This window comes from Lepeophtheirus salmonis, chromosome 11 (genome assembly GCF_016086655.4).
Source record: "Lepeophtheirus salmonis chromosome 11, UVic_Lsal_1.4, whole genome shotgun sequence".
NCBI lineage: Eukaryota > Metazoa > Arthropoda > Copepoda > Siphonostomatoida > Caligidae > Lepeophtheirus > Lepeophtheirus salmonis.
Genome location: NC_052141.2, coordinates 4,686,561 through 4,713,600, shown reverse-complemented (window position 1 = coordinate 4,713,600; position 27,040 = coordinate 4,686,561). Strand labels below are relative to the sequence as shown.

General features: G+C 31.3%; 1 protein-coding gene across 2 annotated transcripts in view; it reads right to left on the bottom strand.

The window, feature by feature from the left end:
- Nucleotides 1–27,040, bottom strand: part of LOC121126140 (thrombospondin type-1 domain-containing protein 7A) — a 286,559-nt gene that overhangs the window by 55,421 nt on the left and 204,098 nt on the right. For both annotated transcript variants that reach the window (XM_040721441.2, XM_071891671.1), the window contains exons 11-13: nucleotides 10,920–11,153; nucleotides 3,360–3,642; nucleotides 1,879–2,014 (exon numbers count right to left, since the gene is read on the bottom strand). In XM_040721441.2, coding sequence (XP_040577375.1) covers nucleotides 1,879–2,014; nucleotides 3,360–3,642; nucleotides 10,920–11,153 — 653 coding nt within the window. The remainder of the gene's footprint in view (nucleotides 1–1,878; nucleotides 2,015–3,359; nucleotides 3,643–10,919; nucleotides 11,154–27,040) is intronic.

Below are 27,040 nucleotides of genomic sequence, written 5' to 3'. Positions count from 1 at the left end.
TAAGAAAACAAACAAATCAACACCAATACAACTGTTTCTGAATATTTAGAAAGTTACTTTCTATTTGTGAAAGGTTTTGTGATTTATATAGTTGTTCCGATTGATTATTGATTACCATGGTTAATATTAATGTGCAGTTTCAGTCTAGAAATCCTAGACCAGTCTGATTTTTGTCGGATAGAAATAATTCGGTTCTTTAAATTTGATTCGTTTCTCTAATGGATCTCATAGAAAAATTGGATCAAGATAGGTCTAAAAGAACCATTAGGAGGGAAGGACGGGGCTCTATGAATATCACGTTTGGTATGAATTATTCCTTTAAACTCAATGTGCGTAGGATCGATATTCAGTTGTTCTTACAAAAGAAAATATACGTAATGGACATGGCCTGTGATGAAAATCGTGTGCACAAGGGGCAAGTTAAAAGGAAAAAAAAGACACCGAAAATCAATATGGTAACCCTGACAATATGAGGAATGTTTTTTTAGGAGATCAGCTTTGACTAGGGTAAAGTGAGTCCAACAAGGACTTAGAATTATAACTCCACAAGAAATCAGCAGGTTTACACACGAATGCTCAATCGGGGTTTGAATATATTTGAATCTATTTAGAAAAGGATGTTCACTACTCAGGAATGAAATAATAATGACCACTACTAAGGAAAGGAAAATTCATTTTTAAGATTACCAATTTAAAAAAAACAAACTGGCCTGCTTAAAAAGACTGACGAATTACATCACTATCTATGGATTTCAATGACCTTTCCTTGGTCAGATAGAGTAATTGTAATACAATAATGTTTATTCATACTTAATCAGTAAAACTCCATCTGACCAACTAAAGGAGCATTAAAAAAAACTATTCGGTCTAAAAAATTGGCCTTATTTAAAATTCGATCCAAATTGATTTTATATATAAATTGTTATGCCGTGATGTGTTTTCCAATTGTGCGCATAGTACAAGGACGCCATGCAATGTTTAAATATAGATAGCTCGGAGAAATTTTTATTCAGTTGTCCCTCCTGAAATACATAACTCTGAATTTGAGCATCTCTTGGGATGAATGATCAATTTAAAAGTATACTCCTTTGATTCCCCGTATCATTTTCTGGTTCTTTTTCTTGGAAAAAAAACAGAAGTCCATTCAAATATGGTCGTAATGAACTAAGAATTATCATAGAACTTATCCTTTGGTTAATTAAAAACATATTTAAATTTCAAGTTGTTATATGTATAGTTAAGTTTTATGACTATAATTTCAATTTATAATATATGGATGGATGGATTCTGAATTTTATATTTATACAGTATATATTGAGCCGAAAAAAACCGGTTCTATCGGGTAAATATCACTCCATAAAGTGATACTGATAAAAAATCGATCCATAAAGAAAGGCCAAAAAATAGAGTTCCATTAAAGGAGACGAGATGCTAAAATATCGATCAACGGTCCAAGACTGCAGTCTGCAATCGCAGATCTAGTCATCTCTGATAAATTCAAAAAGTATCAAAAACTCTCAATAGAATTTCATTTATGTTCTGTATTATTTCTTTATGTGTGTCTCTAAAAACAACAGCTGAGATGCTGCCACTTAAAAATATGTTAATCTAGATACACTAAATTTGTCGAAAATAAATTAACAAACTGCTATTTTGATTTGATATGTTATTTTAAGTATTATAACACATCCCTAATCAAACGAAGGAAGAAGTCACACAATGTTTCTTTTATTTTTACATATCAGTGGGTCATATACTATGTATACACCACCACTGGCCATAGGTGGCAAATAAAGTTGACAAAAGTTTTTTTGATATATATTTTTCTTCATCAAAAATGATTTTATTTCTAAATTTGATTCGTGTATAAAACCTTACCTTAGACGTACGGTTCTTCAATCCAGGACCACAATTGGAGTCGCAGAGTCCCCAATCACTCCAAGGACTCATATGGCAATCCATGGGACACACCACAATGCACGATTTCTCAATAAATGCCTTTCCACCACAGTACCTATGATTAGAGTAAAGAATAAATAAGAGTTCAACGAACGCTGCTTTTTCTACTGTATAGATCTCTATCTCTTAAATCTCTCCTTAAAAGGAGAAGGGAGCTCACTCTGTTTATGTACATAGAGTTTATGTGTCTCCCTTCTGAGAAGTGGTGAGGATTGAGACTAATAAAATTAATTTTCTTTGCTTATATGTATGTAATATGATTGGAAAGACTTGATAAGAATGAGAAAAATATTGGATATCTGTTAAGTCCCATGTAATTTAGTTATGTGTTGCTGTTGTTTGATTATATCGTCATAGATGGTTATCAAATATTTATTTACTTATATTAAAAAAAAAACACGTATGGAGTCAGGAAACAAGAAGCAGTAGGGTGGTTTGAAGGCTTTCCGACCTAAGAAAGATACATTCATTTTTTCTGAATTTTAATTTTTCAACATAGTCTCCTTATAAATCTACACACTTCTCTGAGCGATGCCCTCATCTCTCTAACCCGTCCAAACAGTATTTGGCGTTTTTCTTTGCAAAATAATTGTTTTCGAGACAATTTTTATTTATTGCCTCAATTACTATGAGTTAGATTGACTCAAATGCGTCAAATTTTAACACAACTAGCCTGTATATGTCTGCTATTGTATGAACCTATTACAAGGTTACACATTCAAAAATAAATATTTAATGACAGCTCGAACCTCGATGTTGTCCTTTAGAAAAACAAAAAAAAAAAAAACAATCTCAGCAACTCACTCAAACGACTGTTATATAACAACTGCGCGTTTAAAATGGTTAAAACATTGTTAACAGATGCTATATAGATGTGACTAGCTATCATTCACGGGTGTTGCTATCTTCACGTTGAGGTTTGAAACTTTTCAGGTGAATAACTACAATATTGTGGCATTTATTACGTAGATCAACAAGTAAAATCCCTTCTAAATACTAGAATTGTGAATTTTCAATTGGACTTATTTTTGTGAGTATTTTGCTCAAGTATAAGTTTGAGTTATGACACTCTAGATACATGGAAGTCTATTGACGTCTTTTCCCTTCTTTCCCCCCCCCCCCTTGAGTGATAGATTATTCTTATTTTACAAACTGGCAGTGTTTTGTGAATAATTTGTAGTCTGATACATTTCTCGTTGGTACTTTTTTGGAAATAAACACATTTAAGTATATCCGTGGTAATTAATGAGCCTATATATTAAAAAATCTAATTTAAATAATGTTAAAATTAAAACTATTAATTGAGCTTTTACTTAATATTATATCCAATTATTTTTCTTTTTGGTAAAGACCTCTTATTCTGACAAAAAATAAATGCATTATAACCAATGTTTACTTACTTCATATCAGACATAAAATAATTTTCATCATAGCACTCTAGGCGTTGATATCGATGCCCCACTCCACAAATCTTATTGGATGGTGATTTCTCATTTTTCCTACTCAAAAAACTTCCTTTGTCCTTATTTAGGGTCCCTGTATCATCATCGTTTAAGTCATGCTCCAGAATACATTCCGACCACGGGCCAACAGCTCGTGTTGTGTAATTCATACAAGGGCAGTTTTCTGTTTCTTCAGAGTTGTAGAAAGTGCTGTTCGTGCAAGGATTGGTGGATTTGTGTCCTGAAATGAGAAGGATTTGGAGTTTATTATTATTTACATAAATGTGGACCGTAAGCACACAAAACAAGAAGTATGACTTTTCTAAAAATTTAATGTGAATTAGATTTGTATTCTTCGATTAAATATCCCCAATTTCTATCAACAAACTCATCTTATTAATCCTTTGTGCATGTCGCAAATTGCAATCTTAAAGTAGCAAAAACTGATTGTCTCAAAAGAAGAATGAGAAATTGATAGATACTATATATATTTGAAAGGAGTCATATTGGCGGAAATATAAGTCTCTAAAATCAAATGAAGGTGCTAAACTATAGCTAAAATTCGTGAGCATCATAACTCATCGCAGTAATTTGACTAATAAGCCAATAGTTGAGTCAAATATGTTTATAAAATATGTGGTATGGGCAAATTGCACTTAAAGTAGACGAAATTGATCCTCCCAATAGAAGAAGATTTTAAAGTCTCTTAAATCAAATAAAGGTTATAAACTATATCCAAAATATTTCGTATACATAGACTATAATAAACTCGAATGTGTATATGCAATATTGAGCTGTATGGATTTTATTTGCTGTGTACAAGTTGTAACTTGTATAAGAAAATGTACAAGTTAGAACCACAAAATAAGATGAATGATAATAAATAAAGTATTTACAGTACTTAGAATGAGGGCAATGAAAAATAATTGAATATTCCATAAATAGTGTAATTTTTGACTATTTTAAATACAGATTAATAGGATATAAGTATTTTATGGCAAGTTATAAAGTTTAAATTCCCACAGGTAGATTACTTTTAGATACATAATAATTATGTTACTCTAATAAATCCAAGTAAAACAATAGTTTCAATGTATAAGAATGACCAATGCTTTAATTAAATAATTCATTTTAAGTCAAATAAATTGCAACTTGTACAATTTTCTTATACTAGTTGTAACTTGTTTAGACATTGCAACTTGTACAAAATATATCAATTATTAAAAAAAAATAGGGATTTTTCTAAAATTTCTTGATTTTTGTTTTAAGATTATTTTTATGTTGATATACTATAAATGTTGATATTTCGGGATTGAATTATATACATAAAATAAGCTTTAAAAAGAAACCCATTGTTGGAAATGTTTCTTTTACAAGGAATTGCGGAATGACCGTTTTGACAAAAAGAACAACGCCTTTACTTAAAAATACTAATTTTCTTGCAAAAAAATATAACAATAAAATTAACGATTCTTTGCTAGTAAAATGTGGAGTTTTATGGTTGAGTCCCAGTTTTTTTAATGGTTGATACTCAACCATACAAATGTTTCCATGGAAAAGACAAAACAAACTGACAAAATATCGATATCAACTTTCCATAACCACTATATTCCGCTATGAAACAAGTATATATTTTTCAAAAAGAAAAATCCAATATCAAGAGGAGGTTGTGGTGAATTTATTTTTAAATGTCTGTTCCTTCATCTACCACATTGTATGTCACAAACTTTTATAGTTAATTCTGCGAATTAAAAGTAATTTATAGCTCATAAATTAATAACAAATGTGGAGGGTCTGGTGGTATATGGACCTTCAAAGTTTTTTCATCTAATAAGAGACCCAGAAATAGTTTAATTGTAATCATTTTAAATTATTTTACAACCCCCAGTTTTTAAGAGTTTTTTTAAAGTCCTTTTAAAGAAAATATTTCTCTAATTGTCAGATATATAATAGGCTTCCTTCAATTAGAACTGACCGTCACAGACTACTCATACATCTAGAATTGTATCAAATATGTCCTACAAAACGAGAACTACTTTTTATAATTGCAACCTAAACATGATTTTCTATTTTCCATAGCTTTGATCAATGTTATTTCATTCTTGAGAAGAACATCTAAATATGTATAAAACAATGATTCATTAAAGTGCTCATAAAGGACGGAGAGCAATAACGAATATTTGCTCGGGAGTTATAAGTGAAAGTCCTTGTTGGACTCAGAGTAGACTTGAGGATCAACATTCAACATCAACTTGTGTATAATTCATGTTTATTGCAGTTGCTTGCAGGTAATCTATTAAAACATCGTAAGATATTAGCTATTCTCCTCTGAAACAATATTCAAACTGTGTAGACTACCACGTTCTCTTTGTTTTTTTTAGTTTTCACAAACCAGGTTGACAAATTGTATGAACCACGGCATATATCACAGTCTATTAGAAATGCAATTTTCTAAGGAAAATTAAAAATAATCTGGCTACTTGATACTAGAGTAACTCTGATATAGCAAATGATGTGAATCGTAAGTATTTTTTAGCTATCCCCTTTTTTTGGAGTTAATAGCCTGAAGAGTGAACTTCCTTTTCCATTACATACAAGCTGTTATTGATATATTAGAAAAACTAATGAAACAATTGCGTGTGCTCATAAAAGAGGGAGATGTGTCTGGCTTATTTATTTATTCCCCTCCTCCGTCGTCACAGCTGTTTGTAGCTGTCATGATGTTTCATCATGAGAGGTAAGCTCTTCTCCTCCAAACTATTTTTTTAAATTACCAGGACATCCACATAAAAGTAATCCTTGCCTATGGTCTTGTTAATTTCTTTTTTCCTCTCATCAGCGGTCCAATGAAACGTCATGAAATCTCAGCTGCTCTCTTTCTAAACTGTATTTAAATTGTAAGTGTTACCATCTTGACTTTCAGTATCTTTTTTAACATGAAGGATTTTCATGACTAGATATAAAACAGCGTGACCTCAATAAAATAAAAGTGAAGAATGTATTTTGCTGTCATGTGTTAATTTTTGTGTTTCTGTTGCTTTTATTAGAGTTGCTTGGTTTAGTTCGTATACTCCTTTGTTAATCTGTGAGTAATTATTGACAAAGATTAAAAAATAATTCCATATATGGAAAAACTATTTTTTGATTTTTTTCCTCAACTTTTTTTGAGGAGAGATACCGAGTGTGCAAAAATGATCATACTCTCAGTCAGCAACCAGACGATCTAGATGGTGAGGAAACAACTTGAAGCTAGAAATAATATTGAAGACAAACCTCAAAGTGGTAAACCAACCTAACTAACTCCATAAGCTGTCGGAGAGGCCTTTGAAGCTCATCCAAAAGTGAAAATGATTGAGATGCCCAAGAAAAAACCCTGGTCAAGTCTATAGTGTCAAGAGTTGTACAAATTGATGGTAGACATACGTCTTTATGGCTTCAGAAACTACCATTACTTAGTAATATACAAAAAACACATGTTTTCAACGCTGTAAACACATCCTGAATGATCCTAAACATCATGGAAACAGGATCACTTTCTTCAATGATAAACAATCTTTCACTATTGATCCTGTAATGAACAGGGAAAATAATAAATTTAAAGCCCTTGCTAAATCCCGTGGAAAACGAGATACCGAGAAAGAAACTTCCTGATCCTCCAAACAATCTGGTTGCTAACTTGGAGTATGTTTCATGATGTTCGCGTGACCAACGTGGACTAGAACGACAATCTCCTGTCTCTTGGCATCCTTTGTCCATTAAAGAGTATTTAATCTGACCTAAACAGTCATATATATTGCGATAAAAAGTTCAAAGTGGATATTTACAAAAAAATGCCTAAGAACCTCTTAAATATTCATTGTAATAACATTCTAAGACTTGTCGAACCCCTTTAAACAATCGTGTTAAACACGTCATAAATTTTTTTTTTTGAGTCGTTTTTTTTAATATAAAAAAGCTCCTTTCTTGATGAATTAACAACTTTTAGACGGATTATAAATTCCTATATTTATTTATATACATAATGATATGAAGGTGGAAGCATAATCGCATATCCACATATATAAATAAGGAAACATATACTTAGTTTCGAAAAAAATAGAGCAAAAGCTTCCAGTAAAAAAAAATCCATTAAGGTTAATTTACGAGAAATTAATTCAGTTTTTATTGAGGCAGTATGTTTATAAATATATGTGTACACATGTATTTAAAAAGTAAAGAAAAAAATCTTAAACATATTTAGAGAACTCCGTTTTGGTTGATCTCCATTTTGGAAAAATATAAATACTTACAAATATCGTCAAAATAAAATACTGGGTGGAAACTAAAAATATACATACTCATAAGGTCTCAGACATGGCTAATCATTGCTGCACGATGAAGGCCTTGTGGTCATCCAAAATATCAATATCAATTCAAATTGTAGTCTAGATCTGAATTTGATGACTTACTCATACAAACATTAACTTAACTCACCAATAAACTATAGAAACATCGTCTAAATTATGGTTTTAGGAAGATTGCCCTCTAGTTAATTGACAAAGGAATATTGACCATGAAAAAATCTCCTGAAAATTCCCGGCAATTATACTAATCTATCTCATCTACAGACGGGACTGACCTGTATAAGGATTTGTAGCTCCTTTATCTATCTTCTTTGAATATAGATAGCCGCTGTCAAAAAAGTATAAAATTATTTAAAAAAATAAGTATATGTAAATCATTGGTTGCCTTGGGAATTTAAGATGGGTCATTTATGGTTGTTAAAGTGGCGTTGGTGGTTTTAAATCGGCCTTGAAGCCCCAAGTTACTCCATTGCCAATTGACCTAGATCATAGGGGATTCTATAGGAGGTTCTTTGAAGTGACTGTGGTAGTTTTTAATCTATTTCGAGATTCCACAATTATCTTAAATATATCCCGTGATCCGGCATATTATTTGGAAAAATTAGAAGAGCTTTTCTATTGTCAACCATCTGCAGATAAGATACAAATCAACCTGCTGCCACAGTGTTGCTTTCATGCTATCTACGAGTACAAAACCCTTTGCACCAAGCGAACACTATAGGAATTTCAGTTTTTTCTAGACAATTACAGTTAATTAACTCATTTATTTTAATAAGGTAAATTTATCTCCCAAGCCTTAAGAAACCTCCAAGTGGCCCAGATCCTACCCTTGGACCTTATGTTTGACACCCATGGGGTATTACATTAATTTTATAATCGGATAAAACAAAAAACAGTTGATTTGGTCAGCTTCTTAGACTCAATAATCTCCTTGGGCGTGAGATCATCACGGAGGTACGGTGTTCGTATTAGGAAGACATATCAGGACTTTTTATTGTTTCTTATACTTTATGTTCTTTATAATTTGGTGGGTTATATTTGATGAATACACTTTCATAAACAAGGATATCATGCTTCTCAAGATATATAGTTCTACAAAAATTTTCGGAGTCAAAATCCCCAGCCAGTAAAATAGGTAATATATAAAGCATTCAGGAAATAAATGCAAACTACGGCACTTTGTAATTTTCCCCCAGTAATTATTTACCGTTTATTCTACCCACTTTCTCTTTTTGAAAGGTTGCTATTAACATCTCTTTCTCCTCTCTTGTTCCAAATGTTATACAAAGGATTTGATGAATAAGGACATCTTTTAAGATTAGAGGCCTTTCTTAAATATACCTCTGGTTTTATATACACCACTAATTGTATCTTGTTATTTATAGGAATTACAGGGTGTGAGGGGGGAGGAGTTAGTGGCTACTATCATCATTTGCTGACCCTTAGTCAAATAAATCATATAAAGGACTTGACTTATTATTATCTCGCCTTTGACCTTGAAGAAGGGGAAGATTGAAAGTAACTAAACAATGTGTACACATTTGAGCAAGGTAGCAATTGACAATAAGTGATGGAAATCGTGTGTATTTTAGACATGTTTATTCTTAAATCAACTTGGTAGCCCTGACAATATAAAAAATGTAATGATAATTCATGTTATGACAATTCAATAGATCAGCAACAATCTGCTGTGACGAGGGAGGGAGGAGAAAAGGAAATAAGTAATATCTTTAGCGAAAATTACTCCGACGTCGATTCTCAATTCTACTCTGAGTCCAACAAGGACTTACAATTAAAACTCTGCAATAAATCAATAAGGCACCTCTCCATCTCTGATGAGCATAAATGGACTTTTTTTAATAGCTTAGTATAAGAAAAATTACTCCCATGTCGAGTCTTAATTTTTCTCTGATCCCATTGTGGACTTACACAAGAGATGAAAATCATGTCTATTTTGGGGATTTTAAAATGAAAGGAACCGAAAATGAATTTTTATTCCATTCCTTCTAGAGAGGAAATATAGAAGTAAAGCCTAGGCTGTATGCTTGATCATTTCATTTCTCTATAATTCCATAAAACAACACATGGACTAAAAAGTCTCTGCCCTAACAAGGAAAGCTCATTTTTCAAACTATCTCCATCAGGAGATATTTCAAAATTATAAAGTACGTACAGTATTTACCAAAAGTTCATTCCAATTATTTCAAGGATTAGTAAGGATAAATCATATGTTTCAAATTGCTCATTTCTCATAAAAATAATTTGCGTGAACGTAAGGAGCTTTAAATTGCGAGTGTCTTTCTAGCTGAATAATAATAAAAAAATACAGCTATGAAAGAAAATCGCTCCTTGCATTGACGTCGGAGACAAGATCAAGGACATTGCCAAACGTATCTTTTTCTCCACATGCCTCGGGATTACAAAGTCAATAACGATTACAATGTCACCAATAACTTTTCCAATCGTCCTCGGAATGAAAGACCAAGTTCAGCAGGGACAGTATCCAACATTTGTACAGTTTAGTCCAAAATTGAAGCTGCTTCCCGTAGTAACATCTGTAGGATTGACAGGGAGGTCAACATTGACAAAGTTCACCTTGAGGTCAAATCATGAGCTTGTATCGAAGTTCACAGACTGACAGCCCACTAATTCTAGAAAAGATTTGAGGAATGCCAAAAAATTCTAAAGAAACAAAGCCTTGACCACCTAATTCATCCAATTTGAATCCCTTAAGAGTCCATGGGGGGCCGAGATTGGGAACCCCTACTCTAGAGAAATATTCAAATAAATATGTGCGTACAATGTACCTAAAAGTTGAATGAGGAATATTACAACAAAATATGAAAAAAAATAACAAATTCATATTTTTGTTTCTTCATTAGGATTTAAGCTCATAAATCATTAACTCTTTGTTTCCCCTTGTTTTCGTTGCTTCATCTCATACCCCACTCTTAACGAGTATGTCATAATTATTCAAATTATACCCCCTGCTTATTTTCTCCCGCTTCTTTGATCTTTCTTCTATGAACAACATCATTAATTTTATCTCTAGTTATTAGTACAGAAAATTTCTAATCATCAGTCACATTCCCCCACCCCCTTAATTCCCTTCATCCTCCCTATTAATAAGCAGCCCCCTTTCTTATTATAATGAACATAATTAATTAAACCTTACCCTCGTCCCGTTTATTGGATCCAATACGAAACCGCCGTCGCATACTAGGGCAGCCCACAGAGCAGTCTGACCAGGAGGACCATGCTGCAAGAACACATGACCTTTCCCTCTTCTTTTTCTTGCGTGAGCGGTGACATACCACGGAGCAGGACTCTCCTTGTATAGGTAGTAGGAGAGCGTTCTTAAAACATTCCGACTTGTTCACTTCCACGCCAGCTTTGGTGCAGAGGAGACCTGTGGAAAAATCATTTTTTAAATAGGAAGGCTTGTAAATTATATGGTTGATCGGAGAATATTATAAATAAATATGGTGCGTCACCATATAACAATCTTGAACAAAAATAAACAAATGTATAAATTCCCGATTGGGAAAGTTCATAAATTAAGTATACACTGTTATATTTGGTATCACGGGATCCTGTTTAATTTTCAATTTATTTATCAAAACAAGGAGTTTTTAACTTGAAAGTCTATAGAATAATGTTATTCCTTATAAGATATTGAGTCTAAACGAGGAATTATTTTATTAAGTAACGGAGACTTGTAGAATATCTTTTGACATTTTAATAACAATGTTACTCTGATTTGCCTCATGTTATAAGTATTATAGTTCCAAACATGTATGCAAATTAATAAAGATGTTGGGCTTCAATTTAAAAATAATCTTGAAGACCAATAAAGAAATGAACGATATCTTAATTTTTTTTTACTTCATATAACCATACGTCCCAATATTTGATAAACATATTTAGGTCAATTATCGGTTTATTATTCAAATTTCTGGAATACTTTATTATGTCCAATAATGGTCGCTTTATTTCAAAATGTAAATTTGATTTAAGCAACTTATATTGACCCCGATATCCTCACATTCAAATAAAAAAACTCGAATGGTTAAAAAATTAACTTGTTGATATAAATTTAAAATAACATTTACCGAAAAATGCAATATAAAAACAATCTTGATCACAAATCAAGAATAGAAGAAAATCCCAATTATGTTTTTAATTTAATATATGTACATTGTTCATAACGCTCAATATTTCATTGCCCTATTTGAGTCAATTAAAGATCTATTATTCAAAGTACTGGGATGAGCACATATACTCAATAGCTTTAGCTGTATTTTATAACTTTCTTAAGACTTAAGATACTTATTTTGGGGCTGATATGGCCCGTTTTAGTTATACAGTCAATCAATTTGTCATTGCGATAATCCATTTTGAGTACTTTTAGCTCAATTTCCGCTATACTCCAAGGGTTACTAAGAAATATTTATTGATAGAAATGGACAATAACAGTATATAACAAAATGAAGGTCTTGGAACGCGCGCAGACTGAAACTCACATTTATTAATGCTATTGAAGCCATAGAACACGAATATGACCATTAAAACTTTCAATCCATGAAAGCTTTGCCTTTAAAGCCTTTTAAAAAAATCAAGTTTTTAGGGTATAACTAAGATTCAGTGCCATTTTTCGAGATGATAAAACAATACAAGAATAATATTCCGACGAAAAAAATTAATTACATAAGAGTCTATATAATTACATAATTTTTATGTAAGGGAATTAAAACAAGTTAATAGATGCTTAGTATATATATATACTACTTGTTTTAATCCCTTTACATATAAATTATGTAATTATATAGACTCTTATATAATTAATTTTTTTCGTAGGAATATTATTGTAATTTTTATTCAAGCAACCTAACTAGTTTACTTTATTTAAATTTTTTAATAAATATTATAAACTTAATTGACCATAGATAAATCAAAATCGACCTTTTTTGAAGATAATTTTTTTTAAATTGAAACATAAGGTATATTATATATGTTCAGCTATTATATTACGCATTTGAAGAAAAAATAAACAGGATATTAGCGTCTAAGTAAGGTCCTTCATTTTACTCGATTTAAATGGTGTTTAATTACATTTTTTATTAAATATAATGAAGATAACGTAATAAATAATTCATTTTTTAAATACTGAAATGTTTTTTATCAATTTAGTATTTACTTTGATTTTCATATATATTATTTTTCATGTCGAAATATGGCACTGAGTCTTAGTTATACCTACAAACTTGATTGAAAAAAACAGTGTTAAACTGTGTTCTACGGCTTAAATAACAATAATAGATAGGGGTAGTCCACATTTAATTTTGAGAGCATATCATTAAAACATGCTTTTTTGTTGACGGGCCACATATCATTTCATTATCTATTTGTATGTATATAAACATATGAAAGGAAAATAGAAGAACATATTCATATATTGTTGAATAAAAAAAAAAAAAACTTAAAAAAACAACAACAACAACTGCTTTTCTATTTCTTTTTTGTTATCCTTTTGTATTTAAGAAAGGATATAATGATAGTAGTAGAAAAAAGAAAAGAGAGTTTGAAGTATAATGTATGTATGTATATATCAAAAATGTATTATACTCCAAATGACAAAAAAAAATGCTTTCAACTCTTTTACAAAAATATTTCTAATTTACTTCATAAGGGAGAAAAATATTTAAAAAAAAGTGTCAAACTTTTTTTTAGTCAAAAAAAAAAGAAAGGTTTTCTTAACTTAACTCTGTAGAGAGTGTGGACACAAAACGGTCAGGGCCATTTAATTATGATTTCCTCCTTGGTATCCTTAATTATGATGTTTCATAAGGCCAGTGGTTCCCAAGAAGGGAGTGCAACCCCTGTAGGGGTCGTGGGAGGATTTCCCAAAAAAAAAAAGACTATAATTTAAATTGGTATCGAAACTTGAATGATGGAAAAATTGTATCAGTTAGTTGGGAAGAAATTAGAAAAAATCTTGACTTTTAGCCCAAAAAAGGCCATCAAGACTACCTCAGAAGCCCAATAAGACTCAAAAGATCTAGATCTCCCTCTATCGAGAGGGAATGGATCTTCGATACTCTATATAGGGAGGAAATGGAACAGTATATTGCGTCAACATTATCTAACTTCATAGCCGAAAATATCACTGAAAACAGTTACTTATCGCAACAGATAGATCAACAAATAGCAACGGTAATGAAGGACCCCCCTCAGTGGCTATCGAACGAAATGCTTTTGGTATTATCCGTGGTGCACCGCAGGACACTAGCCCAATAGAAGAAAGAAACAAAGTAAAGAAAACAGACTTACAAAAAAATCGTTTTAGGTATAGCTTTAATATTATTTACTTATGTTTTATTTCGTTCTTTTGTATTGAGACCATATATGTAGTCTAACCAAAAAAAAAAAAAGATGAATGTACATTTTTTATATGTCTTTTCTTGATATAAAGTATTTCCCCGAAGAAAGTTTTGAATAAAACAAAAATATAAATGGATACGCCCCTTTTATAGTCACAGCTAATCATATGTCGTCTGATATGGAAGATCCACTTATCAAAACATAAAAAAAAAACATATTTTGATTCTAAAACACTTTAAAAGTTCCGGATTTCTATGACACTTGAGTACTCCCTTTTACAAAAATCAGCTTTATAATAACTAATATCACTTGGCTCAACTTATTTATGTCAAAATACCTTTTCCGTATTAATTTATAAATCCAAAATAAATACAGATCGCGTCTTAACGTGGGGGAGGATCTTCGAGTTCTTGCGTGCAAAATTAAACCGATAAGGGTCCCGCTTTACTCAATGCACAGTGTACGTCCGCCAAGTTAATACCTTTATTGGTTTATAAATCTATATGCACATCCTGTAGTGTTATAAAGTTTGTGAGTCTCAATTTTAACTTTCTTTACAGCAAAAAAGAGAATAGATGGTTTGGAAAATATTCCAAGTTTTACATATATCACTGATTTTATATCTTTAATATATTCGATTATTTTGACGCTGTATGTCTTATTGTTTTCTTATATTTTTCCAAATATGTAGAATTAAAGCATTTATTTTGGATGCACATAGTCAAAAAACTTATATTATTTGTCTATGGGTTGAGCTTCATGGCGTTGATATATGGTCTTTAAGCCATCTATTTTGATAAAATCAACTCTAAATTAGAGGTGTAGGGTATGCACATTGTCAAGCAATATATTTTATGGGGTCAAACTCAATAACGTTTGGGCACACAATTAAACGACAGCTGAAACAAAAATAAACAACTTTTGCTTAATTACCATGTCTCTAAGTATAAAAATGTCGGAGGTACAAAGAAAAAAGTCAACGCGTTTGGGATCTTCTAAGTGTCAGTACGATGAAGGCTGCAGAGACTCTTGGCATATCCATCCGGACTACCTACTACATCAAGAAGTCCATTACATCCCCATACAGACAAGAATAAATAGATTTTCTACATTTTTATCCGTTCAGTAACACCTGTTAAGAAAGTATAATTGGAATATCTTTATGGGATTGAAAGTCCGATTGAATGAATATTGTTGCATAAATTTACCAAATAAGTGAGTTAATTACCAAAGAAACATTCCATTTCCATATTGAATGATTAAATACTTAATATTTCCCTTTTCATTCAGTCTGTTGATTTTATTCTGTAATTTTTAGTAATGCCTCATATATCTAACATTCTCATATTTTGAAAAATATGCCTATAATTGATTCAAATACGTGAGTCGTTTGAAAATTCGTGTAAAGTCCAAGAGATGGCACTACTGGCTTGTATCGAGGTTATGATTAGTTAGTAGCATCCCTTGGAAGATCACTCACCAACTTTCAGCCAGACCCGTCTATTTTTCTTTCTTTTTGTCATTCGTTTGAATCGAGGAATCAGCCAGAAAGGTTATTGTGACTTTCTTTTAGATTCCCAAGGAATAATCCTAATCGACTATATGTAAAAGGATAAAACTATTACAGGGGCCTAATATTCATTGTTATTGGACCGTTTGAAAACTGAGCTACAAGAAAAACGTTCAGGATTGCCCCACAAACAAGTATGGGCAATGCACCAGCTCACACCTCAGCTATTGTGGACTCAAAATGAATGGAAATGGGATTCCAACTCAAGATTCTAACAGCACTAGCAATCTCACACACCTCCACTGTTCTGTCATCTATCTACACATCATGATTTTTATCAATGATTTCTGGAGCAGTAACCTCAACAGGGCGTCCAAAACGTTCATCGTCAGCTGTGCCCATATGGCCACTCCGAAAATTTTGAGCCCCCTTATAAACTGCTCTAATTGAAAGTGCAGAGAGGCGTTTTGCTTTCATAAAGTAATGTTTAATGAACACACGAAATTCTGTTTCGTCCATTTTTGAAAACCACTCCACTTTTTCGATTCAAACGAATGCCAAAAAGAAAGCAATAGACTGATCTGGCAGAAAGTTGGAGTATGCTCTATCAAAAGATGCTACTAATTAAACATACACACCAGCAGTGCCATCTCTCGGACTTGTCAAACGACCCATCTATGTCCATGAATTAGGTATCTGTGTATATCTCTTTTTCATGATTTTTGTTCAAAATTGTCTTTATGTTAACACACCATATTTTCAATATATGTTCTTTATGCATTTTATCAAATATATTTTAACGAAATTTAAATGAATAATTTATATTTATTCATGTATATATTTTTTCTTGACACATGTCCCCTGAAGCATGAAGTAAATAAGGAAAGTAATTATGTAAATAAATAATCCAATTACAGCCAATTACACGATTAACGATTAAAGAAAGTCGTTGGGGATTGAAGAGCTTTTCTTATTAAGTAAACCACAAAGTAAAAGAAAAAAAACAAAAAAATTGGGCACTTTGAGCCTAAATAATACATTGTGTCTAGTACATAATATATTTTGATCATCTATTCATTTTTATAATATTTGACAAACAATTTATTAATACCCTCAGGATTAACAATTCCAATATTTATAGTGGGCAGCAACATAACGTCCTTTTTCTATTTAGCAATTAAACAAGTTTTATACATAAGGAAAAGTTAACTTTTGTTTCATAATGATGGTAGAGGTTTAAAGTTTTGTTGTATTCTATTGTTACGGATAATTAACGTCCTCCATTGCCCATACAGAGAGTAAACCAAACTTCGGTATTTTAGACCAGGTGATTTTTTCCTTTTTCCTTTTTTTTTGTTTCTTATTAAATAACTTTTCACTCAGTAGCTTTAAAAGGATAATTATCTAAACACAACCATGTACAATTTCATTAGTGACATGTGCTATTTCATAATTGCAGACAGTTGGCTGATCAAGTAATTAGTAATTTGTGATTGTGTAAAGATAAAAAAATGTTGGGGTTTCACGAATAAATCTGCATATAGTTTCTTGATTTTGACAAAATCCACTAATTTGGAATTCTTGGTTAAGATCAAATATAATAGTACCACCTCTAGCTCGATAGCATAATTATTTGTAATCATTGAGGCTACTTTTGTGAGGTAAGAAATTCATATATAAGAAAAAATATCTTGTGGTTAATAAGACTCACTATCCTTTGTAAAATAATATTGAACCAAAATCAGGAAAATTAGAAATTCCAACCAATTTTTTACACCATAAATAAACTCGTACATACAACCTAATATTTTATAGAGATAGTTGAATCAATTTTAGGGCCTGCAGTCAAATTTATGTGATTCATTAAGATATGAAGGAGTTTTTACTATATTATTTTTATGACTTGGGTACCTGAATATAAATACAATTGTACAAAAATCAAGAAAAGGAGAGAATTAAGAATATTTTTTTAGTTCATTTATAATACAGGCCAATATTTCTTAGACATATTTGAGTGAAAAATAGGTATATTATACAAAATTATGGTACGGTTGACGATACTTAAGAGTATTTACTATAGTTTATAATCTTTATGAGATTTAAAAGACTCATATAGACTCCGATATGACTCCTTTCAACCATAAGATATATCAATGTTTCATTTTTTTTTTCAAATACAATTCGCTACACACCCAACGAGTTAATAAGAATGATTTGATAATAACAATTGAGATGAGTACAATAGAAATCCATTCTCAATTTTAAGAAAAATTCAGTTAAGCTTGCTTTTGTGCTAACGGGCTATATACAAAATCTATTGATTTTGAATAAAATGGGTCATATCGGGATCCATATATGTCTTTTAAATCAAAGAAAGGTTGTAACTTCAAGCAAAAATTATTTTTTATCTCAACTTAAGCCAGTAATTTGAATAATAAGCCTATAATTGAGTCAAATAAGCCTATGAAATATTGGGCTGGAAAAAATTTATAAACTACAATAATAAATTGGGATTTTCTCTTTTTTTTTACATGTGAAGAAGATATTTATAAGTATGTTTTAGTAAATTGTTGTCAGTTTATATTAGCAAATTATTCTTATAAGCCCTTTGAGTATGCCAAAAATTGGACTCATATTCTAGTCAAAATGGATCGTCACAAATAATAAATGATACATTGATATTTTTATGGCTAAAAGCGACCATATCGGGGCCAATGTCAGTCACTAAAATCAAATAATGGTTAAATATTTTAGCAAAAACTCTTGGATATCTTAAAATATCCCTGAAACTTGAAGATTAAGGCTATAACTGACTTCAATATGCTTATGAAATCATGGGTAATTAAGTAAGAAATTATAAATTTGGAGTTTCTTCATTTTTGTTCCATATTGTTATTATGATGACGCCTTACATACGTAAATATCTATATCTATATATAAAAGTCCCTCCTTCAATAATCATTTTTCAAATAGCTCACATCAAAATGCGTCATCGTCTTCTTATAAAAGTAGGGGGGGGGTGACTAAAAGAATCGACCTTCAAGTGACAAAATAAAAAACAACATGGAACTTTTAACCATTTATCATCGTAGAGTTTTATAAATAGCATTCATAGATGATATGAATACTATTTGTACATACCACATAAAGTAATCATCATCATAATAACGATATTAGAGTAGGAAGGCAAGGAATGAGAAGAAGAAGAAGAAAAAAAACCATCATTTTGGAGAAACGGTATCTATCTCTTAGCTCTCATAACCATCAAATGGTTTAGCATTTATCATGGTTTTATAAGGGAATATACACGTAAATAAAACATGATGTTTGAGAGCAAAAATAAAAACAAAAAATAACAACATTGAGAATCGATGTTATTATTTTATATATGAAAGTTTTTTCCTCATATGGGTAGAAGGGTACTAGGAAACCTGCCCCGGGGAAAATTGCCCGTGGAAGATTGCACTAGAGAAAACTGCCATGGAGGAAAATTGCCAGTTAGGAAAATTACCTACATTTTGTTCAAACTTCATGATAAATAATACCACATTATAAATTCGATTAGTATTATTTATGACAACTATCTAAACATATTCGTTTGTTCCATTCCCCAAGGGAGTATCTTCAAGTGTAAGTAATGTTATTGCAATACAATTTCCCTGCAATTTTTTTAAATTCCCTCCAATCTTGTAAGAAATAGATTGAGAGGATTGGTAAGGACATCTATAATAAATAGTTTAGGGGCTCTTAAAAAATGGTTGAATACCCTCCGCCCTCAGATTGGCCCGAGTGTAGTCTGGAATTGCTAAAAACCATCGCCAATACATCTAAGGAATCATTCTTATACCCAAAAAATAGTTCATAGCTCTCAGGTTGTACGATGTACTTGGGGGTACCCCTAAATCCTTAAAAACCACTGTCAATACATCCAAGGAACTCCCTTTAATAAAAAACCTACCCCCCCCAATGCATCCAAGGAAACCCTCATATACCAAATATAGTTCCGAGCTCTTGGGTTGCAAGAGGTACTTGGGGATACCTCTGGATCTTTAAAAACCAACATCAATTTCATTCAATACATCCAAGGAAACCCTCATATACCAAAAAATAGTTCTGAGCCCATGGATTGCTCGAGGTACTTGGGGGTACCCCTGGATCCTTAAAAACCACCACCAATACATCCATGCTTTGTTTATGTGATGATTTGGTAGTGGTTTTTAAGGATCCAGGGGTACCCTCAAGGACCCTACGCAACTCGAGGGCTTGGAATCATTTATGGATATTATAAGGGTTCCTTGGATGTATGTGATACTTTGGCGGTGGTTTTAAAGGATCCAGGAGTACCCTCAAGTACTCCACACAGCTTGGAAGTATTTTTTTGTCATTAGATAGATTTCTGGGATGCATTGGCGGGAGTTGTAAAAATCCCACACTACCCCTGAAGCACTTCCCGATCCGAGGGTTGAGATTATTCAACCATATTTTAAGGGGCACTAAGCTATTTATTCCCCCCTTATCCTCCTATATTGCAACAATATTACCCACACTTGAAGGTTTTTTCTTTGGGGGATGGAACAATCAAATGTGTTAAGATATTTGTCATAAATATAAGAAGCATGGGCAATTTTCTCCAGGACAATCTTTTACGGACAATTTTTCCAGTGCAGTTTTCCGCGCACGGTGTAGGAGCAGCATAAAAATATCTTGAAAACACTTTTTGAGCGAACTTATTCTGGTTAATTAACTTTTTTCACAAGATATTGTTCTTGGAATTATTAGGAGACAATCCCCATATTTTCAAAAATAAACAGTTGGAAGCATCAAGACGAAAAGACAAGGGTGTGTCTCAATTTACTCCACGCCCAAGTGAGTGTCGAGAAGATTCTGAAGATCGTAGGCTACTCTAAGAGTCTTGTTTACAAGATTAAATACATGTTTGCTTCAGGTCAGAGCCTTGAGATTTTCCTTGGGAGGGATAGACGTCCGAATGTGGACATCAATATCGCCAAAAGTCCAGTCCAGTCGATGAGGCAACATACCCAGGCTTTCAATATTAGTGATTGGGATGTGAGGACGTAAATGAAGTAGAAGGCCTCTTATGTACAACGACATCGGCAACTGCTTTCAACAGCAACCAAGGCCAAACGACTTAAGGTCAGAAATGGTTGACTTGGTTAAAGCATGATGGGTCCACAAGACACTCCTCCCCAGATTGTTCCTTCCTCTACTATGCAATTAGGGGTATGGTCGAAATGAGAACCTGTGCTACCCCTCACCGAAATGTATCCTTTCCTTAATTTTTGTTCAATATCGTTTTTAGGTTGATGTACCACATAAAGTCCATTAATATTGTCTTATAAAGCTTTAAAAAACTACTAAACAATTAATATTATTGCTCTTTGGATCTGCTAATGATATTATTTAAAATAATCACAATTGATCGTAACTGACAATAGAGAAAAAGATAGATTTTATTCAAAAAGAGGTCATATCGGGGCGAATATAAGTCCCTTAAGCCCAATAGAGATCCTAAACTATAGTTAAGATTATTGTGTATCACTACTTTTGCCATAAATCGAGTAATAAAGTTATAATTGGCTCAAGTATGTCAATGAATAATAAATGAAGAAAAAGGAGTTATTCGGATTTACTCCTTTTGTTCATTGCTTGTTCACAATTGCTTTTATATTGACGCAGGAGTTATATGATATTCCTCTGGAGAATATATATTAAATAAATTTTGATTTCTTTTATTTTCATAAAAGGATTGACATGACATGATGCGCCTTTTACTTCCTTATGCATAATCAAAAGAAATCCACTTTCTTATCTCATCTCTCTCCGTATAAATAACAGATATTAATAAATAATGATTAACTTTGGTAGATTCTACTTTAAAGAATCAAAATATAAAACTTTCTCTCTTAAGGTACATTATATATACATGCATATTTATATACTTTTCTTCGTCTTTTGACTCCTTAATGAATATTGATCGAGAAACGAATAAATACATTTTCCTTATAATTGATTTATGGGAAAACACAAACAATTTCTGTGTTTTTTTCTCTCTCTCTCTTTCATTTCCCTGATCTACTTTTGCTGCTTTTCCCTCCTTTTAAACAAAGTATATCCCTACCCTTATGTATCGAGGTGTAAAAGACTTGAAAACAAATATCATATTTGTAGTGTATCATCATAGAAACCATCTTGAACAAACATCAAGAAAAGGAAACAATCTCATTTTATTTTTTATATACATAAATACAGCCCAAAGTAAGGATACTTTTCAAATTTCGCGGGCAAAGTACATTTGGTACAGGGGGAAGGGCTATAGTCTCCCCTCCCCCTAAATTAAGGAATTTTGGATTCTTACTACAAAATTTAATATTTAAAATTTCTTTTTAAATATTTCATTCTCAAAAAATTAATTTTTTGAGAATAGCTATGGATTTTGAAATTTTTCGGCGAAAAATTTATTATATAATTTATTTTTCAAAAATTATATATTTGAAATTTAGTTTTGCAATTTTTTATTTAATTTTTTTTTTTGTGAATATCTTAGGATTTTTGAAATATTTTTAATATTTGAGATTTTTTTTCAAAAAGTTTCACATTTGAAATTTAATCTTAATCTAATTTGATTTTTTGTTAACTGCTTGAGATTTTTGTACAAAAAAATTAATTTTTTGATGATATCAATGGATTTCTTAAATTATTTTCAAAAAATTTCATTTTAAACTTTTGCTCTAGAAAAGTTAAGTTTTATTTTTTTCCCAAAAAATTGTAATTTTAGGATTTATTTTCATAAAAGTTCCAAATACAAAGCCCCACCCCTCCCACCCCCAAAAAAATATGCCTGCGGACGCCCCTGTAGTATGGTCGTTTTTTTTTTTTTTTTTAATGTTTATATTTACTGTTTCAGCTAATGTTTGGGTATATTTTGTTTGTTTGCAAGAGACATAACTGTAAAGTATTCTGCGTGTTTGGTGATTTTTTGCTATTCAAAAACATCGATCAAAACATTTGTATCAAATTTTGTTCAAAATAATGAAATTAAGCGCTCCAAAACACTTGAGATGTTGACAGTGGTACACGGTGAAACTGTTCTGAGTAATAAAAAAAAAGTTTACAATCGGTATTAACTCTTCCAAGATGGTCAAAAAGCAGCCAACTATAATGCCAATGTTTTTTTCGACTACCATGGCGTAGTACATCAGGAGTCTTTACCATATGAGCGTACAGTCAATAAAGATAATTATATTGAAGTTATGCACTTCTGTCGAAAAGCAATCAGAAGATATCGTCCAGAATTGTGGAAAAACAATTGACGGCTTTTGTATCGTGATAATGCCCTTTTTCCCTCATCTTTGCTTGTAACTTATTTTTGGTCAAAAACAACACAAACAATTCATATGCCCCTTTTATATGAAAAATGTCCACCTCTCATTTATTTTGGGTACTTAAAGGGAAAAAATAAGGAAACTTTTTTTTTAGAAATGGACGATAATTTGCCAAAAAAAAAAAAGCAACATAAAAGCAATTTTGAATTAAAATCAAGAAATTATCTTTTTACTTCATGTATACATATAGCCCAATAGTTCCAAGACATATTTGAGTCAATTATAGGATAATTAGTCAAATTATGGTTTTAGATATACAAGAAATGTAGCTATTATTTAACACCTTTATTTGATTTTATAAACTTATATTACACTCGATAAGGTTCTTTTTGACCAATAAATCTATCGATTTCTTTTCTTTTTTCTCATTTGGTCCTAGTCAGTTGCCTTTAATTTACAGCAAGACCCAATATTTTGGGTATTATTTTGGGTACTTAAAGGGAAAAACTAAGGAAACTTTTTTTTTAGAAATGGACGATAATTTGCCAAAATAATCCATGTGGATAAATAATGCCCGCCTGATTAATATTTAATCAAAGTTAGCAGCGTCGAGAATACTTTTTTCCAATAGGTTGTATTCATTTGCGAAAAATTTCCATTTTAATTATCTGAGTAATTTTATAGCATTTCAAAATTGGGGTTTTCAACATAAAAACATACTTAAGTAAATTATTGGCTTATTATTCAAAGTTGTGGGGTGAATTAAGATGCTTAAGAACTTTAGCACTAGTTTAGAACCTTTATTTGTTTAAAAATACTTATATAAGCCCATGGGCCTTTTCAAATTGAAAATATGTCCAATTCTCATTCTTTTAATGAGACTTTGATCATCTTTAAGTGGTATTTGCAACACTTCAAGGGGTAATGAAAATAATTTGTAGATAAAAATTTAATAATACTTGGTCAAAATTTACAAATACACTCAATTTTGAGAAAAATCATTCTAGCTTGTTTTTGTGCCAAAGAGTTTAATTTTTTCTTCCCTAAAAAACATATGATTAATTTTTCATCCGGTTTTTGGTATTAAGTAAGTATTTTATTAAAATATCAAATGTCAGGAGTTGACACTTTAAAAACTTTATTTTTGACAAATAAATTTTTTAGTATTTTGATCTTCTCATTAAAATAAAATAAAATATATATACAAAGCAATTAAAAAACATCAAGTTTCCTTTGCTATTCCAAATTTTCTCTTACATTCTTAATTTGAGCTCCAAATAAAACTAATTTTTCAGCTTTTTGTATTCCTTAAAATAAATTTTTATTTTGTTGAAATTATTAAAAAAACTGTTAACTCATCAACATAACTTTGCATAATCATAATTAGTTCATAAAAAAGTATATTTAAAATGGTTTAACATAATATTTTATGAAATTAACCTAATTACAATTTACATTTTGAGTTTTAGTTTGTGGAATTTATGAAACTTTGATTTATAATATAATGAAAAAACAATTTTTTCAATTCATTTTCATAATTTGAAATATGCAAGGTTATTTGAATGCGAATAACTTCCCAAATAGTCCTGCTCGAAAGCTAAAATGTAGTCCAGTAGAGTGGTTATAATGCAAGAATTGGAAATTGGTGTGATATATTCAAATCGGGTTATTGAAAGCGGTTTTATGTAGGAAAAACCAACATTTTTAAGGCTTTTGCAGAATCGCCCATTACTATTTACTCAACCAAATAATCATCCACAACTATAAAATAAGGTATGTTGTTATTTTAATTTAAAATATTTTTGTATAAAATATTAAACTCTTTGAGACCTCTGGATGAAAATTTATTTAAAGAGAAACGCCGAAATGTAAAAAAAAATCACCCAGTATTAAAATACCAAAGTTTGGTTTATTCAGTGTTTGGTTTATGAGGGACGTCACCGATTGGATATGATTATCAAAACTTCAATTTTCAATGTTCCCATTATTATAAAACAAAAATAGAAAATTTGCCTGCTGCACCCTGTATTTAAGGGATTAAGGACTAAAGTAAAAGATTTTACCACCTTTAATAACTCTCTGTGAAAAATATACATTAATAGTCAGCGTGTTATGTATCATGTTGCTCGTTACCTATTAATACACTTCTCATCTCTCAAAGGTATGATATAGAATAAACCCAAAAGTGATCAAATTTCCAATTATTTACCAAAAAGTGTTGGCTGAAATATACTCAGATAACGTTTATAAGGAGCATTATACAAAATAGAACATTCACCTTTCTTTTTTATTCATTTGATATTTTATCAAAGTAGGCTCATACTTTAAAATGTACCATCAAAATACATGTGTAATTGAATCATACCTAATTTTGGAGCACTCTACATACAATTCAACATAAACATTCTGAAGCTATTTACTGTTATAATAACCACTTAGCTTAATTGAATACGGAGTATCAACAACAAACGCCTACAGAACACTCTGAATGTATGAAAAAAAATGGATTGAGGTCACGCGCATGTATATTTCAAAATTTCACCTCAAGTTAGAGATAGAACGGATCTTGGACCCGGGCCCGAAGTAAACTTGCAATACTCAAAAATACAAAAATCGCAATACAATTGAGTGACGTCATCAATGACCAAAGTGTATAACTTTTAGAACTAAAATGCACTGAAATGAACTGAAGCAGACTGAGACTGAACTGGAGTGGAAAATAGTCTTCAGTCCTGAATGAGGACTTACATAACACTAGCTTAAATATCTTTTGCAAGAAAATACTTATGGATTTATCACGTATTTGAGATAGGACGGGTCAATACACTGGATACGAAGTACTCATGTACAATATAAGTGGAGTTGTATCATCAAAAAGAATCCTAGAGCTGTACCAGTTTTGTATACTCGAACTTTTACAGATCTTAAAAAATATCTGAGGGATCTTAAAAAGCTTGTAGTGTTGCTTTATCCTTAATCTTAGTTAAAAAAATAGTATCTGTATCAAACGTAGCATCTCTATTTATCTGGATTGTTGCTTGGAGCGATATCTAACTAAAGGATTTCATCATGTGGATATTCCAATGCTATTATTACAATAATAACTGATACACATTTAATTTGGGCATCAGTGATCAGTAAAAATATAACTTTAATTTGGATCCTATTTTATTTAGGCCCGAACTTTGGTAAAATGGTTACACCTACAGACCCTTGTTAATATCCATTGTTTGACATATGATTTGGAGGAAAGGGGGGAGGAACCTTCAACATTTATATTAGTATTTGTGTAGGGAAAACATTGTTTTTTTATTATTTCTATCCTTTCACATATATAAAATTCCCACTAAAGATCAGTAATTTAAATTATAAAAACAAATGAATAAAAAACAGAGTTTTCTCAAGTTATTTAAAAAAGCATCAAAGATTCCAAAGATATTAAAAGGATGGTGTAAGAGTCCCGTTCATAAACTAATATAAACCTTTTCCGGTTTAAAAGTCCATTGTTTCAATATATATTTTGCAATTTCTTTGTTTAAACCTGTAGGAAGAGAAGTACATTTTGCTCTACAAACGTAAGTAATCGTAAGTGTCTTGGCAATTATTGCTTCGACTTTATAATAATTATCTCCTCTCATTCTAAGATGCCTCTTTATGAATGACTTTAGAGTTATGTTAAACTTATCGGTAATGATACTCTCCACTATCAACAATAGATATCCCACTCGGTCACAGAAATACAATAGTCGGAACGAAGATTCTACTGCTGGGAAAACATTGCTGATTTAAAAATACATATTATTATATTCCCTAGCTATAGTACCCTGCATTGACACAAATAATGAGGCATCGGCTAATAGAATAAAATTTGCTTTAATAGTATAGAAGATCCATGTAATTCTCGGTATCACTGTCCGTCGTTTTTAATAAATACACTCAGATGTCACTCCTGTGATTTCTGTCTAAGGAGCCTCCATTTTCAATCGTTTGAGCAAACGGCTTGGGATTTTTGTTTACATCAAGCTAGAGATTCAACTCTACGCAAAAAGATTTTCAAGAACC